At 36.0% G+C, this 20,826-nt stretch overlaps 1 protein-coding gene across 1 annotated transcript in view; it reads left to right on the top strand.

Moving 5' to 3' along the window:
- Positions 1-20,826, top strand: part of LOC129767730 (uncharacterized) — a 428,772-nt gene that overhangs the window by 22,170 nt on the left and 385,776 nt on the right. Inside the window, exon 2 of the mRNA XM_055768886.1 lies at positions 6,628-7,610. Coding sequence (XP_055624861.1) covers positions 7,497-7,610 — 114 coding nt within the window. The 5' untranslated portion in view covers positions 6,628-7,496. The remainder of the gene's footprint in view (positions 1-6,627; positions 7,611-20,826) is intronic.

Here is a 20,826-nt window from a genome sequence, read left to right as displayed (position 1 = left end):
TGTATAATTTGCCTAGTTTTTTTTTTGTTCTGTACTGTTCCTCTGCGCAGATCAGTAAGGTTCCCCGCAGATTCCGTACCAGGGAGTGGCGGCGATGGGTGTGTCAGACTGGAACCAGCGGTAACAGCTGGGTGTGTGGGATAATTGTTTGCATGATATCCGTTAGAGTGGTGCTTGTTTACGCATTTTTTGTCGCGAAACCTCGTATCATGTGACAGTTCGAGTGGCAGCAGTGAATCCCCCTCCTCGCAGAATTCACTAAAAACATGAAAAAAGTGCTGCATTGAGATGAGATACGCGCTTCGGAATGATTGGCAGGATTGGTATGATCGTAGTGCAGAACCGAGTACATTTGGTTGATTCGATTAGCGATATGTCCAATATGAACACAGATTCTTCTTCTCTGCCGTCACTGACTTCGCTTTCCAAAGGTAACGTAAGATAATATTCCATTTATTCGTCAATCGTACTTTATTTGTAAGAAAGTCGCGAATAGTATTATTTTCAAGTGATCAAATAAATGTATGCATTGGGCCTTATTCCCGTACACATTATCACGTATCAAATTAGGGTTGTGTCCCATTACCCGAAACACGCTTACCCGAAGCACATTTACCCAAGTGTGACATTTACCCGAATGCGACATTTACCTGAATGAAAAAGGAAAAATTCCGACAAATTAGATTATGAGTTTTGTCAAATCTCCTGTTGATAAATAAGATTTAAGCAAAATAACATGAAAAAGCAACAAAAATATGAAGAAAAATGAGGTAATTCGAAAAAGATGTTGAAGATTTTGCTGTGTGTTGCGACACCCCTCGTGTAGCAACGCACCTTCGAACCAGCTATAAGATCTAACTGACACACTTAACCCTTCATAAGGCAGAAGGATTCAGAGGAATAAAATAACCTACGCTTATATTATTGGCATGTTATACAGCCAGTCCATGCCAAACCGATATAGTGGTTCTCAGATTTTCGTCAAATGTGGTAGTTTTGTTCATTATCGCAAATTATTAGACCCGTATTTTTTTATTTTTTTGTTAGGGTGACCATTTCCATTTTAGGGTGGTCCGAAAAATAAATTTTTTCGCATTTTAGCCAAAAATTCATAACTATCGAACACTGGACCAATTCAAATTTGAATTATGTTTTCGTTATTATTGATTGTATTTCTTTATAGTTTTCATGGTCTCGAGACCAAAGGCACTATATTTTTTTATATTTTTTCTGGAAAGCTGAGGATTTTTCACATAAAATATCTCGTTTTTGTTTCGTTTTTGAGTTATGATTTTTCAAAGTTAACCGGTGGTCGGAAAAATCATTTTTCCCATTTTTCCACTACAAAAAATCATAGCTCTTGGTCTACTGGACCGATTCAGATGATCGATGATCCAGTGGTTCAAAAGTGATAAATGTTTGAAAAAAGTAATTTTTTTGAAAAAATGATTTTTTGGACCATCGGGTAACTTCGAAAAATCATAACTTAAAAACGAAAAAAAACGCCTTCCTGGTTTCTAGCTATGTTATGTGAAAAATCCCCAGCTTTCCAGAAAAAATATAAAAAAATATAGCACCTTTGGTCCCGAGACCATGAAAACTATGGAAAACAACCAAAATCAATAATAACGAAACATAATTCGAATTTTCTTTTTTGACTTTGACTTCAATTTGATATGTCGAACATCTGAATTGGTCCAGTGGTTCGAAAGTGATTAATTTTAGAAAAAAGTCTTTTTTGGCAAAAATGTGTAAAAATTTATTTTTCGGACCACCCTAAAAAGGAAATGGTCACCCTAACAACAAAATTAAAAAAAAAGCGGGTCTAATAATTTGCGATGAAGAACAAAACTACCGCTTCTGAAGAAAATCTGAGAGCCACTATATCGGTTTGGCATGGAATGGCTGTATAACAAAAATCAACATAAAAGAAAAACACTAACTATTTTCGAAGTTTTGGAAAATAGGTGGTAAAAATATTTCCACTACCCATCAATAGACCCCCATGCAAGCTAAATTTGTGACATTATTTTCTGTGAAATTGTGCAAAACAAGGCGTAATGCAAAGAGGGACATTACACTTACTGTATTTTATTTTGCTACGCTTATCTTTGACCTTTGTGCTGTACAATTTACAGCGACGGTAAATCTCCAACTCTGCCGGTATATGATCACCTACGTTTACAAACCGCAGTTCTTCAGGTACAGCATTTACCCTTTTTTGATAAACCTCTGGGCATGCTATGCGTGATGTCTTGCAGATGTATGTAGGCAACCTTGATCTTCTTTTTCTGCTGCTATAGACATCAATCAAACCTCTGGCAACAGCCACCCGAAATTCTAAGTTGGTAAGCTTTTCTACTCTCGATGTTAGGGAATATAAAATGAAAGAGTTTGTCAAACTTGCGTCCACCAAAAAGTAGAATATCCGCAACCACCAGCGTTTACTTCTCCTTCCGATTGGCATACGTCCCCTTCACATGGTCGAAACGGTCGACACCGCCCATTCTTTTGGTGTATTCTTTCATAACCCTAGGACAATGTACAGCCTCCCTGGTGCATTTTTTTTGCGTTCTGTGTACAGAAGTTACTTCTACTTTAGGGTGAAACGCAGTTGTCAACAATAAAACCTCTTTAGTATCGTGCCACACAGTAAATGCTACATCTTGTTTATTTCTCCACTTAAACTCACTTTTTTTCAACTTTAGACTTTTGTTTCTGCCGTTTCTATTTGTGTTAGGTAAAATCGCTCTATTTCTTCTCACTGTTCCAGTGGCATAAATATTTTCTTCATACAAGTACTGCATGAGAGAAAAGTCGCAAAAAAAGTTATCGAATGTAACATGAGCCTTGGAATCTTCTTGTGCTAATTTACTTGACAATTTATTTACGACATTAGCCCTTAGACCGTCTTCTGTTCCTTGTCCTGTTTTGCCTGTATAAATGTTATAGTTATACATATATGCTACTATCACAACAGCAACACACTTTATAGCCTCTTTTTATGGGCTTCAGCGGCATGTACTGCTTCAAACTGGACCTTCCTTTGAATAGTATCATGCTCTCATCGATACTTTGGGAAGAGAAATTAGAGCCATTGTTTTGGAATGATTGACCAAGTAAGGATATAAGATGACGATTTTTATATAATTTATCAAAATTTACATCTTCTCTACTTGGTTGTTGACTATTATCGTTCAAATGCAAAGTCTCTAAATTTTTTTGAAGCGTTTTACTGTCATTACCTCAGCTATTTCATTCACACGAAATCCAGGATTCGATGACCAATATAAATCGATATGTGGAAGAAGATGATAACCCATTATAATGAAAATGCCCAAAAAAGCACTCACTTCGTGTTTGTCAACAGGCTGCCAATTTTTTATATTCTGCTGCTCCGCATACAAGTTTGTCTGAGTAACAATCAAATCGAAGACTTCATCACTAAAAAACTGTTTGAAATGCGCTAATGGACGTGCTTTCCTTTCAATAAATACCGAGGTTTATTGTCACCTTATCAAATTCATCGAGGTCTGGCCTGGATGTCCAGAAATCCTTCCCCCATGACTCATATTCACATTCAGATTCATCAGTCAATTCTTGTTCTAAGGGTGATGATGATTGTACTATCAAAGGCTCTTCTGGCTGCGAGTTATCTAATCGTGAACGTGGTGCTATTGTAGATGTACCTGACTCTGAGCTATTATTAAGGGTAGAATTCAAATGAGCAGGAGAATTTTGAAAAAAAGGTTACTTGAATCATCATCTGATTCAAGTAACCGTTGTATTGTATTCACGTTGAACTCTTCTGTCTCATCAGACTCAAATTCGTCTTCTGAGCCATCATCGGGAATGCCGAAAATCTGCTCCAGTGTCTTTTCAATATCTTTTTCATTCATATAGCGCGGCATTTTTCATGAAAATCTGAAAAAAGAAGGAACTAGTTCAACACGCCGCGGGCAGCGGGAATATTTTCCCCATAAAAAAAACAGATTCTTGCCTCTTTTCAAAAAAAAATATGAAGATTCACGGAGTAACAAATTTTCTTTCAAATTTGGCCAATTTTTTGACAGATAGTTGCGCCAAGAAAAAATATGTCACACAAACGTTATTTTTCTTCTTAATAATAATAAGGCATACCTCCTTAGTTGCCAGTTCAACAAATTAGGACACCTTTGATAACTCACATAGGAAGATAAGCAACATTTTTGCTGGTGGTAAATATATCGCCTCTGCCTTAAAAAGGGTTCAACCTTATTTTGATCAAACCTTAAAATTAGTCGGTTAACAAACAGAAAAGTTACAATAGATAGTTAAAAACGTGGCTTGATTACTAGAGTAGTTTCTGAATTCTTTATATTCAATTTACAAATTTCTTCGAGTTACTGTATCCTATTCCGTTTGAAGCTTGAAGCTTGAAGTAAGTCAGAAATCAATAAAACGTTATAAGAATTCGAATAATAATAAATTAATCGCTCAGGTATAGGTTGATCAACTTATATTCCGTAAGGTCGTGCGAGATACCCGAACTTGAGGTATTTTATATAATCAATGGCTCAAAATAGCCTACTAATTGTTGATATATACAGGTGTACCTATTTACACAACGTAAAGGTAAGCATAAATTACGTAAAACGTAAGCATAAATTAAATAACCTAAAAAATATGTACCAAGAAACAAATGTTATTTACAGGAAAATTTTAACTCTGTAATAAAGTTTACAAGTTATCATTTCGGAAATTGTTTCGTTTGTTGCACTCTGCAACACTGTGTCATTTTTAGAAATAAGTGTAGGCACAATTGGCATACTGTCCTCTTTCCTTTCCGTATGGCTCTTTAAGACCAAGAGATCATTCAGAAATGAGCATGGGTTATGGAATATTCCGAAGATTAAGCAGGTAATTTTCACATAAAAAATTTAAAGCATCAATGCCATGAAAATGTGAAAAGAATTGATAAGAAAAAAATGGTACGTACATATTTACCGCCGCAGCGCAGTTTTTATCATAAACTTATTATTTCGTGATGTAATTTATTCTGTGGTTAATGTAATGAGGAGGGAAGTCCCCATTTAACGAGGATAAGGAACCGAGGCGGCACCAAGCCGCCGACCCGCCGGTTGTTTTGAAACATAGGAGACGATCCTTTAGATCCTTATGCATGCCATGCATTTTGATCGCCTGGTTACAAACGTGATGCACCAGATTAACGTATACCGTCCTAACTAGAGGATCGTCTCCTATGTTTCAAACAAACCGGGCAATCGGTGGAACAGTGGTTTGCTTGCGAGAGGCCGCCGCTTCCGACGGCGGGCCGGCGGCCGACTCGGATTACGTTACCTTATACCTTATCCACGTTAAATGGAGACTTCGCTTCCATTACAATGATCTCAGAATAAATTTTATTATAAAAAAAAAGTTCATAATAAAAATTGCTGTTCAGTGCCATAATACTTATGTACCAAAATTGTCAGCTTTCTTCTAAGTAAACGGGCTGCGTCATCCATATGAATGGATAAAATTCATTATTCGTTATAAAACTGCATTCTTTCACTTTTTATTATTTTGAAAAGGATTTTATCCAACGTCGCTATTTTACAAATTGCACTACCCACGAAAAATACTTTTTGAATGGAAATGAACGTACAAGACAAATATTATGTTCATATAAAACTCATTAGAAATAAATGTACAAATCCTTCCTAATAATAAAGTTTGTGTATTATTCGAATATATCCTTGTTTCGGGTAAACGTCGCATTCGGGTAAATGTTACATTCGGGTAACTGATACATTCGGGTGATTGTTGCATTCGGGCAAATGTCGCATTCGGAAAGCGCCAGTTCGGGTAGTTGTTACATTCGAGTAGATGTCGCATTCGGGTATTTGTTACATTCGGGTGAATGTAATTCGGTTGAATGTCTTTCGGGTAACTGTCTTTCGGGTGAGTGGGTTTCGGGTAAATGTGACACAATCCAAATTAGTGTTGAATGCGAATGCGAGAGCTTTGTTTTCGACATGTGGTAAAATAATCTCTTACAAAAATTGTACACTGCGTACTCGTGAGAAATCTTCTGAAAAACACCACAATTAGTTGAAAGGTACTTGGACTTGTACCATGCGAAAGGCGAAATATGCGAAATATCAATTCTAATGACTGCCAACGAACATCGAACTGTAAAATATTCTAATCGGAAATGAGCTACCAAATCATTCAGGTAAGAAGTGGTGTTGCATAAGGTATTCAAAAAAAATCGATCTCAGAGCTGAAAACTTCGCTGAAAAAGCAGCAATATTCTTTCGCTTATGATAAAGTTTTGAGGTATTCAATTGAATGTAAGATAAGCACTTTATTTATTCCAATAATGTATACAGAGCACACAAAATTTCCCCCTCTACACTCTACGAATTTTAGAAAAATACTCTATAAGAATTGATGATTCTGTGGAATAGCTCAATATGATCAATATAAAATATTTGAACATATTGTTTTCTTTGATTCTCTCAAATTGAATGCAATTTTTCAATTCATTGTTGGCGATAAACGTGAAATGGAATATTATCCGCTACCATCACCATGATTACTTCCGACGTAAATATCATCATTACTCCTCTCTTCATTCTGTAGCACCCGAACAGCTATCACTTTTGTGAAAAATATATTCTACAAGCAGTCGCCGCCGTATGGAAACTAGTTGGTGCCGAATGTCAGAACTATATCAAATTTACCGTATTTTGCAACAACAGCAATAGCAGCTGCAGTCGTCACAGATACGTCACAGAAAGGGGGTGCCGCCAGCAGTGAGAATATAAATTCAATAATTAGTCGACGTTTTTTCGTCTGATTATGATGTGGTGATGATATGATGTGAAATCAAAAATAAGTATTTACCAAAGTGTGAGTGTTTCGGTGTGGTTATGGGCGCGTAAATTCCTGCCCTACGTTCATGTCCATGTGAGCGGTCGGACGCCGAAAAGAAGGTCCGAAAAATGTATCATCCGAAATAACAACCTCTCTCATGGTAAATGGTGGGTAGAGAGTTTCCAAATAAAAAATACGAGTGTTAAACCGGTCGACAGCTGAATAAAACAACCGATCGCCAGAGGCAGAAGCGACTCTAGTGGTACGCGTGTATTATGAGTGGTTTACAAGTGGTTACAAAATTAATTGTGGATAAGCAAATAAATTTAACATAATTTGTTGTCACTTACAGATTGTGTATGTGTGTGTATGTATGTTTGTAATACCTGCAACCAATTAGTCGATGTTGTTGTTTTCGAGCCTCGAGGCTTCGTGCTTAAGTGGTGCGGTATTGTTCATTGAAATAGTTTAGTATATTGGTGGGTGCTAAGAAACCAAGAAAATCTTCCAAAGTGGCCGCATCGAAAGGATCCCGGGTCATCTCGTCGGAAGGTCGTCTGACCACCGCGACGGCCACGACGACTGATACCGCGACCAGTCTCACCAACTCACGCCAGGGTTCCGTGGATGGTGTGATGCAACGATGTGGCCTCTGTTCCATTATCTCCAGCTTGCTGCGGCGTGCCATGTGCGTTGGATCCCGACGTGGTAGCGGCGAGTCCTACTACCAAGAACTGGCGGAAACAAATGTGAGTACAACGATTAACCAATGTAATGCCGGCTAGAGTTTTCATAGGAATTAAACTGAGACTATAGGATTAAGATGGTTTGGAAATGAAATCTAACAGGCACTTGGAAATGTTTCACCTCCTCGCAAGCATTTTTAGTATTCGTTGAAATATTACATTTTTGCTTGAAATTTTTCATATTTGAAATATAAAAAAAACTTTTTTTCAAACTGTATATAATCGAGTCTAGAATTGCATATAATCGTATCATATACACTCGACAAAAAAATTGGTGGAACAGAGTGCGATGTCGGAAATTTTAAGTCATTTTTGACATGCTGTATCTTCGTAAGAAATCAACGCATATCGATGTGATGTACATCATTTTGAAGCTACAACTTTCAGACATTATAATATTTTACGTACATATTTTTAACTTGGTGTGTGTAGGTGTAGTGAACAACAATACCGAGAAGAAATGAAAAATCGATTTTTTTTCTGTTTTTTCAAAGATTTTGTGGACTAACACAATTTTTTTGCGACCCAACTCAATAGCAAATCCAATTAACCTTATCAACCAGCTTTCATTTGGTTCCTAGAACGTTCCTGTTAAACCATTCCATATAGAGATATTTTAGTTTGAATGAAAAATTACCCCTTTGTCTTTGATGATCAATTATTCGATAAACAACCATCGCACCGCAAACCGAAAGTCAGTTTTGGGCTCAACAATGAACAATTGAACTCCAAGAATAATTTGTTACTTTGACGATAAAATTATTTAATTCAATTTTTTGCATCGAGTATACTGCCATTATACGCATAGTTGTCCCATGTTCCAAAAGCAGCAACTGAGAAAAACACAATCAAAGTTTTCTCGCATATTTGTCTACTAAAAGTTGTAAGCGTTTCAATTTAGCAATACACCGGGTTTTTATAAGCACTATACTATTGCTTAATGAAATTTGATGATTTCCCCCCACTGAATCAATCAAGCTTGACTGCGGGTTTAAAAAATCATGGTGGCACTGTTATGCCTAGAAAATCAACATGGGACAATTGAACTTGATGTTGTTTTTTGATATACTGGGAACAAACAATATTTTTTGTGTTTTTCCGAAAGATTATGCATAGAAACATCGTTCTACGAAGAAATGAGTGATATGCAACACCTTCGCTGAATATAAATCTCATTGTTATTAGGCATTCGCTAACAAGGTGTAAACGTGTTCTGGTAAACTTTTTCTTATTTGTTTGAGAATAAGTTCGTTCTTCAAAACTACTTTAATCGACTTATTCGATATGGATCTATAAAAAAAACATGGTGGGACAGTTATAAATAGAATATCAACATAGGCAATTGAGCTTGATGTTGTTTTGATGTTGTTTTTTGACGTAGGACTATGTCTTTCATTTCTGTACCGGGGTGTAAGTTCAAAGTTTCGGAAGCGAGAGAGTGACGCTGGACTACAAGGTTTTGAACGTTAATACATCTTTACCGGCTGAATGGAGTGGTATAATAATCACTTCATCCGAAAGATAAAATGTCAACGAGTTGTATGATTGTCGCTTAGGCAAGGCGCAAATTGAGACGCATATAGCGCGAGTAACTTGGCGCGATATAGCGCCTGTTTTTGTGGCTAATGAAAACAGATAGAAGGGCACAAATTGGCCAGATGACGCGAGATGGTGGAGCGCTCGTGAGACACGACTCGCGCGACGCTGTGGCTGAACCACAGTTTCTCGTGCTGGTCATGCCGATTGTGGTAGTTGTGTTGGTGAACAATCATATAGCGCCGTGGGTTTGACACTGTATGGCTGTACTAGTCGGGTGATTGTGTTAGTAAATAAATATATCGCGCAACTCTGTGTTAATCAGTCATTGTATGCGAGTGGCATGTTATTTACACCAAACTGCGACTCAATATGCGCTCCACCACGCTACGTTTGTGGCACGTATGAGTCGTGTTGGTAGTCTCGCGTTCGCTTACGAGCGCTATACGCTTCTCAATTTGCGCCTAGCCTTATTGGTCTAAAAAACGTTTCAATAGCTTAAAAATTGCTTTGAAAGCAAGCTATTGAAGTCATAACAATCTAGCTCATTGATGATGATTGGTGATCGCAATGTGTTCCTGAACACCGACGCAAAATCTAGGCACCTGGAGAAACCGTCATAGCGAATACATGCAAGCTGTGATTTCATTTGCTCGCTTGCATTAGTGTTGGGAAAACCATGGCGGACAGATGCAAGGCGTGAGTACTTTTACTCGCATCAGTTTCTGTTCTACTTTCGCATGGAACAGCCATGAAAAATTGTTTGCGTGTGAATGCGTCCGAGCGGAAGAATATTCGCACCCATTTCCGCATTCGACTTGATGTTCCCGTGATGCAATTCAATAGCATCAGATTCTGTTCTGCTTTCGCATGGAACAGTCATGAAAAATTGCCACATCACGATAAAAACGAAATGAATTTTATTTAAGGTTATATAGACTTTATTTCGTTTTCACCGTGAAATGACGCCCTCAGTTTCTATTCTGCGCATTGAGTGATAATGAAAAATCTTGTGTTATTTTCACGAAAAAAAAAATGGATCTCGTGTCGAACATCTTCAGTTGCTTTTGCAAGGAAATAGAACAAAAAGAGAAAGCAATATAAAAAAGCAGCTGTATGACACTCGCCATATTTTTGGTGCCAACATCTCAAACATCAAAAGTATTTATTTTCTTCAAAACAGCGATCCGCGTTGGCGGCATTGTGCTTCGTTTACTAGTTTAGGGGAGCGTCAACGAATAGCTGATTTTCAGTCGGAATGAACGTTTTCAAAATTAAAATTATAAATGAAAATTAGCTTTTCTATATCAAATTAACATTCTATTTGAATTAAAAACATTTTTGTTTTCAGGTGGTGAAAAAGTCTCATACGAAAATTGTTTATGAAGACAATTTTATATTATAACTAGCTGACCAGGCAAACGTTGTTCTGCCAAATAAATTATTTTTAGTGAATATTTTGGGTGTTGAATAAAACACACTAATGTATTGTAAGTGTGTTTGAATATTTAAACGATCTTTAAAATAAATCGAATGTGACCGATAAAAAAACGAATTAAATGATTTGAACGAAAGGTTATATGATGTTTCTTGGTGTATTTCATTAACGTAACTGACATGTTTGATCTCTTAAAAGTTAAACGTCAACTGAAAAAAGTAATATAAGTTTGTCGTAAAGTAGAAAAAATGAAATATAGAAAATCAATATTTATTGCTGTCTCCTTGTTAGAAAATACGTGCATGTGATTTTCAACATGGCTTAGTTTATAACAGCTTGGTCTCGTTCATAAATTGGAAAACAGCGATACGCCAGCTAACTTCAATGGAGCTGATTAATCGGCCTGTTTGGAATCGCGTTATTTTATCGTTGTCATTCAATCGAGGAGTATTCACATCGGTAATCTAAGTTTGAAACACAGCCATATTGCTTCCTTTATTCATGGATGTTTTTATTACTCTTCACCGATTTGTAGAACTCAATATTCATATATGCATATGAGTGATCGGATTTTACAATTCTATCGAAATCGACTTTTACACTCTTAAATTCGTTCGCCTTGTTGCGAAACAATGGTCAAAATAAGTCATCCGTATTTCTGGTTCAATTTACTCTCTATCTGATCGGCATAATTCCGGAAATAATTCTAAATTGTTGAAATTTGAATGAAAATTATTATTCGATTTCGTTTGGATGCTAAATTTGTTTTGAATGTGTTTGAATGCTAAATTTTGCGTGTTTATTCCACCCGAAAAACTATCACTATATTTGCTTCATAGAAATGGAACATGAAGACCAATGTTGTTTACGTCGAATTGCGTGGCAAGGTTGTCACATTTGCTCAACTCGATTGGACTTGAGCTTGAACAGAATGCAAAATTGCGCTTTTTCCATTCAACAGAATACAACCAACAATATGTGGGGTCGAATACGATCGAACTTCATTTTGTGTTTGAACACACGCGCAATGTCATGACAATGCATTGCGCTTTGGCCTGGCTATAACTAAAGCTGTGTCGGCGTTGCTCATGATAATGTCTCGCAAGTGAATGTATTATTCCTCGCACCGCTTTTGTTGATTGTGTATTAAGAATTGCAGTCGTTCAATCTCTACCTTCGCGTATATGTCGACCATAAATTGTTGGAACAGCTTACGATATCTTGAATTGGCGTTTCTTGACCATGTCAAATCACCATATGACAAACATAAAAATCCTTCGAGCGCGCCCTCTGTTTGTTTCGTCGCATGTTCATAAATATTAAATCAAAATGAGAAATGATGTTCATAATGAATTAAGTATCTGTGACGGGGTCTCGTTGGTCTAATGTTTATACAAGAGATTTTTCGTTAAAGAAAACCCTTCTGACTTGCACTGTAGTCACGCATATTCTTGAGCTTGCCACTCCAGAATACATTCAAGGCGTATTGTTCGTCATAGAAATCTCAACTATTTACTAATAAAAATGACGCAAGTAGTACTACGTTGAGAAGGTAAACCTTGGGAACGTTAGTGCCATTGAAGAAGAACATAGCGAGGGTCGTATGAACGGTGTGTGTCAACGATGAATTCCAGATTATTGTTTTTTCTTCGCATTAAATTTCTCGTGTCACCGTGCTATCATGATTCCAGCAGCGCTTGTGCTTTGGATCTACACACGTGCTCTCCAGCTGATGTTTTATCAGGGTTGATGGCAATAGCGTGATTGTCATTTTGTAATCCGAGCAAATGTGATTTGAAGAATTTCGATAACTCATTGTGCTCATTCAAAAAGGCTTCCAGCTCGTCGTAGATGCTCCCTCCATTTATTTATTTATCAGGCTCATTAGCATTTTATCTATAACAGAGCCGGGTTTTTATCGTGTACATGTACATATGTTTATGTTTCTATAAATTGTAAATTACACAGTAGAAGTAGTAGCCATTTAGGCGTTAGGTTTTCTGTTCCATTACATTATGGTAAATTACACTGTAGTAGCCATTTAGGCGTAAGGGTATTCTATCTGTTCTTCCATTGTTCAGCAGACCGGACAGCGGAGACAGTTGATATTGATCATTGTTGAGTTATTTATAGAACAGCAGCCCGATGTTTCTTGCAGAGCAGAGCAGTTGTATGGTTGAATCGATCTTTGTTCCACCGTGGATCGATCTCCATAGCTGATGCTGGTTGCGTGGACGTAGTTATTCTATAACAACACAAAGATGGTCAATTGAGGGCCCTGAGTTTGAACTCACGATCGATCGCTTAGTAAGCGAACGCGTAACCAAGTGGCTACGAAGACCCCCTCATAGATGCTCCCTGCTTTAGATGAATTGATGTTACTTGTGTATTTGTAGATGGATGTTCAATGAAGCGGGCGTCACGCCATCAGTCATTAAACAACTTAAATAAATTCGTTCTGTTGAAAAAACGAACAACGGTTAAATTATTAGAATATTTTTGACACAAAAGTAATAAAATCGCAATTAAAAATAGGGAATTGGGGTAAAAATTTAAGGTTATATGTATGGTATGAAGTCAAGTTTTTGAAATTCTGCATAGAGCCACCCTATTCGGTATTAAATGTATGGTTATCGGTATCCTACCGGTATCATATATAGTTTACAACCTATTCTCATACCTACCAAGTATTTTGAGTATAATTTCATTAAAATCGGTCGAGCCGTTTCGGAGGAGTTCGGTAACAAACACCGTGACACGAGATTTTTATATATATAGATAAAAAAAAATCAGCAACACTTTTGGAACTGTATAGTCATATGGTTTAATGAAAATCAGAAATACGTGTTTCGAGTAATTGAATAACATGATGTGAAAAGATTACACCAACGAGTTTGGGACACAAATTATGGCCCTAATTTGAAGTCGCCACCAGACGTCGACACCATCGCGAATTACCAATTTACCACCGTCTGACATATCGTGATGTCGATGATGAACTTTTACATCAGAGGGATAGTGAGATATGCGATGACGGTAGGTAGAGTGAGATAGCGATAATCGTGTCATACACCTGTAAAAAGAGTTGAATATTCTTCCCTTCACTTTCCATCATGCATTGGATGTGATTATTAATGTGACTGTCCATTTCAACCCCAACAGTGCAATTATTTCAATAATTCAAATTCACCGCTTACGAATGAATTTACTTTGCCGTACATACCTAATATCGTTTCTCCGTCAACTCACAAACCGAAATATAACCATCAGTGAATTCAATTTTGCAATTAAACCACTCAAAATGCCTAATATCGAAGCCGCAAAAGTTACATCCACAGCCGGAATCATGATTGATTTTCGGTTTTTGTTTCCCTATTCCACTTTTGATCAGTATTCATTGTCATAGGATGGTTTAAATATTATATATATAGCATGTAGAAGGGTTTCCCATCAACAGAAATTTGAAATTCATTATGCAACTATACAAATCAACCACCTGTCCATTATACCCCCACTGTCCGTCTTACCCGCGGCTCCCCTACCATGTTTAAATGTGTGAGCTGCTGGTGTAACGATGTGTCAAACGAATACACTGTTGCCGAATTTTCATGTTCGTTTGTTTAAGAAGGGCAATGCGCGCTTTTGCCCCGCACTGCTCTGTATAGATGTTCAAGTAAGATTCAGTGCTACGCAGGGTTGCCAACTATAATTTGAAAAATCAGGAAGAATGAAAATAAAAATCAGGATATATCAGGATAGCTCATATTGGGTTGTCCGAGAAGTAGATGTCGATTTTTGGGAAAACAAAAACATCATTTTCAATCAAAGCGTTATAATTTCATTTTTTATCCATAGCTCTGTTTCACAATCTTTCGACATCTTTCACACAGCTTAAATATTCTTTCCTCCCATAACATGTTTGCTTTCTCGTCGAAAACTGCTGCGAGCCATACATGTGAGAAACAGGTTGCTTGGTAGTAGCTCATAACACAGAATCTATTCCAAATACCATCAGAAACAGAGTATATCTTCCTTCGGGCGAAGACCGGATATGTAAAAGAATTAATAAACATGGTATAAATCTCAAATGCTAGTGTTTCGCCTGGTTTTTTTATCGTTTATGTTTTTTTCCGAAAAAACTATAGCATCACTACAGTCAATTGCAGAGAAATCAATATTCAAATTTTCACTGAATTCATCATCCATTCTTTGGAATAAATTTGGAATAAAATTTACTCGACAAATGTGGAAAGCATATCAGCAGTGGAAGTCTTGTTGAATTTTTCCTAATTTTTATGATATTTAGTACGGTTATTTACCATAGTCCCATCATTAGAGTTAATTCTACTTTGAATCAGACGAACAAATTACATATAGAATCATTTTATATTGACTGTGGATTTAAATTTTTTTTCTCTATAGTAATTTTACACTCTGAAACGTATTCTTACATTAATAACTCTGGGGATACATTTACAAACACATTATCTTCAATAAAGCAATGTTGTTCCTCAAACTTAATCTCATTGTAATTTGATAAATTTGTCAGACAATTTTTCATGAAAATTTCTAGCACTGTTTTGGGAAGCCACGAAACAATTGAGGGTAGAGATAAAAGTTAAGTACACAGTTTAGCTTAAAGTAAGATTTATACAAGTGCGAACCGGAGAACTATCATGACAGAAAACTTTGGCATGGAAACCAGTATATTTATTACGAATAATGTAAAGAGTACAAAAATCAGGAAGAATCAGGATCATTTCAGAAAAATCAGGATCATTTCAGAGAAATCAGGATAAATTGAGTATTCGTCAGGATATCAGGGAGCGTGCTAAAAAGGCTGGGAAATCCTAAAAAAATCAGGAAGGTTGGCATATCTGGTGCTACGAGTTTTGAGTAATCAAATAACATGAAGTAATTTGCTCATTTGCGATTGGATACGATTTACGATTGAATGTTTTTCGATAGCCTATGATACGATTTTTGGCAGTAGTACATTGATATAAATCATACGTCCATGTGACTCACGAACTGCATCTGCCTGATATGGATATAGAATAAGTCCATGCCAAATCAGTCATATTTCACCATAATGATGTATTTGGAAAAGTTGTTGAAAATTATAAGCAAATTCATAAAATTTCATGAACATGACGGTATAACACGACAAACATATTCAAAGAGCCTGTTTACTATAAAAAAGACAAAAAATAAGATTTTTTTTTTAAATACCTCGAGAATGGCTACATTTGGAAGAAGATTGATCACATTACATCAGGATTCATAATATGTGTTTAACACTCCTATACTCGCGCATTGGTCTGTCAGACCGAGAAATCAATAATTCAGTCATTTCTCAGAAAATATCAACACTACGACTTAGCGATTCTCTCTAGCTTCGTTATTCGTCGTTCGTCATCGTTTAGCGTATCGCATGTACAAAACAAAAGGGATGCGTACCACTTTTTTAACACTTTCGGTCTGACACACCGACGCGAGTATAGGAGTAACATTTTTGGACAAGTGCCTTTTTTCATATTCTAGAATATTGTTGAATGAAATGTTAGTGGCGTGGAATTTTTACTGAATATAATGCGTAAGACTATTCTTATTTGATTTCAGTCCCTTTTGTAACTGGATTGAACGGATCCATATTATACCTATTCGTCGTCGATTCATAGGTTCAAAAGCAAAATATAAATGTTTGACTTTCGTATAGTTATTCGCTAAATATAATGGTCATACATATACACACCTGTGAAATAATTTCACTTGTGGAAGAATTGTAAACAGTAAACTATAAACTAATCGGTGGTTTATGGTAATATTTAACAGTTACAGTTTCGGGGATATTTTTTTTTATAATGAACAATGTCGACAAGAAAACAAGAAAAATAAAGGGAAGTTCATAGAAATGCTTTTATATCATGTTTTCATGCCCCATCTAAAAAAGGCATTAATTCTTAGTTTACCAAGAATACAGCAACAAAGAATATTAGAAAAAAGCAAACTTTATATTCCAGAACCTATATCATCTGGTGATTATCTAGAAGGTCGTTGTACATTCTTCTCTTCGATAAAAGACCCGAAAAACACACAACAACTGCATGAAATGTAAAAAAATATGTTTGTTTCGAGCATGCAGTTGTTCTGATTCAAACTCCAATGAAACCACAATCGATTGTTTTTATGTTATTTTATAGCTCTTTATACGTCCATGAATTATATTCAGTTGTTTAATTTTAATTAATAACAGAGAAAAAATCGAATTTCGTTATTTGTGTTGAAGTATCAAAATTTACTCTGTTTTGAGGAGGCTGAATTGGATGACTATTAAAACATAATAAAGACGAAGAAAACATATTTTTTGGAGTTTTTTTCATTTAATAATACCCTCTTTTGCAAATAAATGCCAATATAGCCTGAAAAATACTCAATGGGAACATTACAGAGAAGTTCATTTTTCTGTATGTGACACCGTGCCCGAGTATACCTGTTATGATTTTGCACGCGAGTACAAGATTGTTAACATACAAAAGTGCGAAGTTTCGAAAATTCATAAATATTCGATGTTCCACAATGTTTTTTTTATCCCATTTGTTTATTTTAGGCTCATCAGCATTTAGCTGTAACAGAGCCGAATTTTAATCGTGTACATGCCACATGTTTATCATATCTATAAATAGAACATTACAAAGTTGCCATTTTTCGGCGTAAGCGTATTCCGTCTATATCATTGTACCATAGTACATTTACAAAGTAGTATTCCTTCTGTTCTCCCATTATCCAGTTAGACCACCGGACAGCGGAGACAGTTGATATGATCATTGTTGAGTTATTTATAGAACCCGCCCGATGTTCCTTGCAGAGCAGAGCAGTTGTATGGATGAATCGATCTTATTTCGACCGTGGATCGATCTCCATCGCTGATGATTATTGCATGGACGTAGTTATCCTGTAACAACACAAAGATGGTCAATGAGGGCCCTGAGTTTTGAACTCACGATCGATCGCTTACTAAGCGAACGCGCAACCAATGTGGCTACGGAGACCCTCCGTTCCACAAAGTTTGTCAAAAATAGTTTTACAATCTTGGACTAATTTTTTAAATTTTATACATGAATTATATTTTAAATACTTTTTTTTTGGAAAAATTAAAAAATACGTATATAAATTAAAAAATTAAAAAATCAAATTAAAAAGGACAATAAATTAGAAATGTTTTTTCAAATATCGGGAATGGCTGCATTTAGAAGAAGATTGATAAAGAGCCTTGATATTATAAATCACATCAGGATTCATAATTTGTGGTTAAAAATGATTGTTAACATACAAAGATTCGAAGTTTCGGAAGTTCATCAAAAATCGATGTCCCACAAAGTTCATCGAAGTATAAATTTATAAATTTTCTACATGACTTCGATTTTATATGAAAAATTTAAAAAAAAAATCAAAAATACATATTTTAGATATTGCAATTTTTTTTTGTAAATTAAAGAAAGAGTACTAATTTTTTTTCCTAGTGTATATTTTTTACGTTTTAACATCAATCCTCTATAACTCTTTCTAAGACACTATTTCGGGATGGCTCATAGTTTTAGAGATATAAATTATCAAAGATTTCTCTCACTAAAATCGATAAGCCCTTTTCAAAAGTTACACTTGAATCGAAAAAATTCCAAAAAATTTACAATTTTTGAAAGAAAGACCAATGTTTTTAAATACGCCCTTCTGGAAGGCGTAATTTAAATTGGTGATAATGATAAAGAAAATTGTTACTTTGTTCAGCTGCCGTCTTTTATACCATGTTTCAAAAAAAATAAAAATGGAGAGGGTCGGTGCAGCGTCCGTCTGGTTTGGCATGGAATTGCTCTATATGATTTGGATTAGTTCGATTTTACGATAGTGTATGTTATAAAACCGATGCTTGTTATACGCAATTACAACTTGATTTGTCTGTTGATGCATGAAATCTGGTTTTTCCGCATTTTATAAGATTTTAAATATTCACGATGTACACTTTGATTCACATTATATACAATTGAGATTCGATCCCACTTTATATACGACTAAGAAGATACAAGTTATACGATTGAATGATTGCTGAGCTTCGACCAATGTTCGAATTTTCGAACAGTCATTTCCCGGAAAATGGAAGATAGGAAAAATGATTATTGAACATTGGGGTTTATTCAGCACCAATAATCATATTGACACGAATGGCTTTCGTCAAAAAAAATATTCACTGAAGCCTGGTCGTTAATGGATTTATATGAAATTCAATTTTTTAAATATTTTTTTCCAAAGTGTATTCAATATGTTGTTTTTACTAAATAGCAATAAATTTCGAGCTAGGATTTTTTTAATTTTTTTAATTTAAAAAAAATGGTATTTAATTTACCATTATAAAAAATCAGTCGCAATTTTAGTTGATCATGTGACAATGAAAATAGAAATTTTGAGTAGTTTCTTGTACAAAGTTTGAACAAAATCGAAATAGGATCAAACATACGAATTTTAATGCAAAACGCAAAAATACATTTTGTTACAAATATAACCATTTTAGTTTAAACTACAGTTGGGCAAACGAATAATGCAGCCATTCATCAATTTTACGAGTATTTTTGATATTTTCACCGAATTAATTAAGAATGTACAGAGTTACAGTTGTCATTACATCGTGGCTTCTCCGGCAGAAACGCATTACGAATCAATCCTGTACGCTCGCAATGAAAACTCCGGACTATCTGCTGGTGAGCTGACCTCATGTTTGTTACTCTGGGGCTGTCAAATTATCCCAAATCTACGGTGACTACGAACTGAGACAATTTCGAGAACGTCTGCCCCTGGAACCCAAGAACCCTGACAAATGGCGGAGAAACAAATTTTGCTTTTAAAATGCAAGTGAAGCTAAACGCATAGTGCCTAGGCGAATAATCAATTTATTTAATTTAAAAAATCTCCGATATATAATATTGCAGTTGCAGTGCTCTGTTTTGAATCGATACCACGAATACTGTTGACGACTGATAGTAAACCATTTTATGTTGAAAAAACCGAAAATGTTCTCAAAAGGATTCAATATAGAAAACGTAACAAAAAAAAAACTGAACACTCGTCTTTTGTGATATCATTATCTTCGGTATCCCAGGATGAATCGACTCAATTAGTAAACCCACGGGATTTACTCCCAAGCATTCTCTACTCAACTCGGAAACTATTATTTCCACTGGAAAACCGAAACATCCCTCACGGTGACTCGGAGCATTATTTCCTCGATGTGCCATTCTGAATCATATCCCCATTCCCGTTACCATTCTACATGAGGTTCCTGTTATAGATACGGCAATACCGGTGGCAGGAAAATCAGCCCTCGATTCATACTCTTCGGGATTCCATAATTTACGTATGTCGTGCAGGCGAATTCAATCATCGATAAAGCCTTCATTGTCTGCCGGATCTGTTTCTTTCACAATTTTTTTTCTATATTTCGAGCGGGATGAATTCTGCAAGAGCGGAAGAATTGTAGAATATATATATGTTTTTCAATCCTAGCTGTGGGACCTGCTATTCTGTTCCGAGCACCGGTGACAGCAGCGGAGATTCGAGACGAGCAGATGGAATTGGCGATAACGTTCGTGACTGATGGATCGGATTTCATCGCGGCTTGTGGTCTCGGGGAATATTTTGGATGCTTTTGCAAACGATAGAGAATATTTACTGGGGTAGCAATACAGAGGAATTGGGAAATAATGAGGGTGTATATATATTTTTGAGTATATCGTTCTACCAGATGTGTTTCCCATTCGGACTTGATACTAGAATAATTGCCGAATTCTAGAAAACGAGCATTCGATAAAATTGCCTCAATGAACCAATTAACTCAAAGCTCGCCTTCGCTCGATAGCCATCTTCAATTGTGTGTCCCAATACTTGCTTTGTTAAATCCATAGGGTGCCTTCAATAAAACGAGTGATCTTCCAGTACTATAAATCAAAGCAAAATCAGTTTTGTGGAATGAGAGGAAAAACCCGAAGGAAGATTATAAAATATGGTTCGATATTATGCATCTCGTCATCGCGTTGAAAAGATAAAATAGAACATACACTTTGCCAGTACTCAGAAAATCCATTCAGATAGTGAATTCATAGTCCAGTCACAGCACAATCCTCAAACATGTATTGTTGATATATGCTCGGTACTCGTATCTCATACTATCATACGGAAGAGAGCTCTTCGAATGAG

This window comes from Toxorhynchites rutilus, chromosome 2, assembly GCF_029784135.1.
Source record: "Toxorhynchites rutilus septentrionalis strain SRP chromosome 2, ASM2978413v1, whole genome shotgun sequence".
In the NCBI taxonomy this organism is placed as follows: Eukaryota; Metazoa; Arthropoda; class Insecta; order Diptera; family Culicidae; genus Toxorhynchites; species Toxorhynchites rutilus.
Note: the sequence above shows the minus strand (reverse complement) of the source record. Positions and strands in the feature narration are given on the sequence as shown.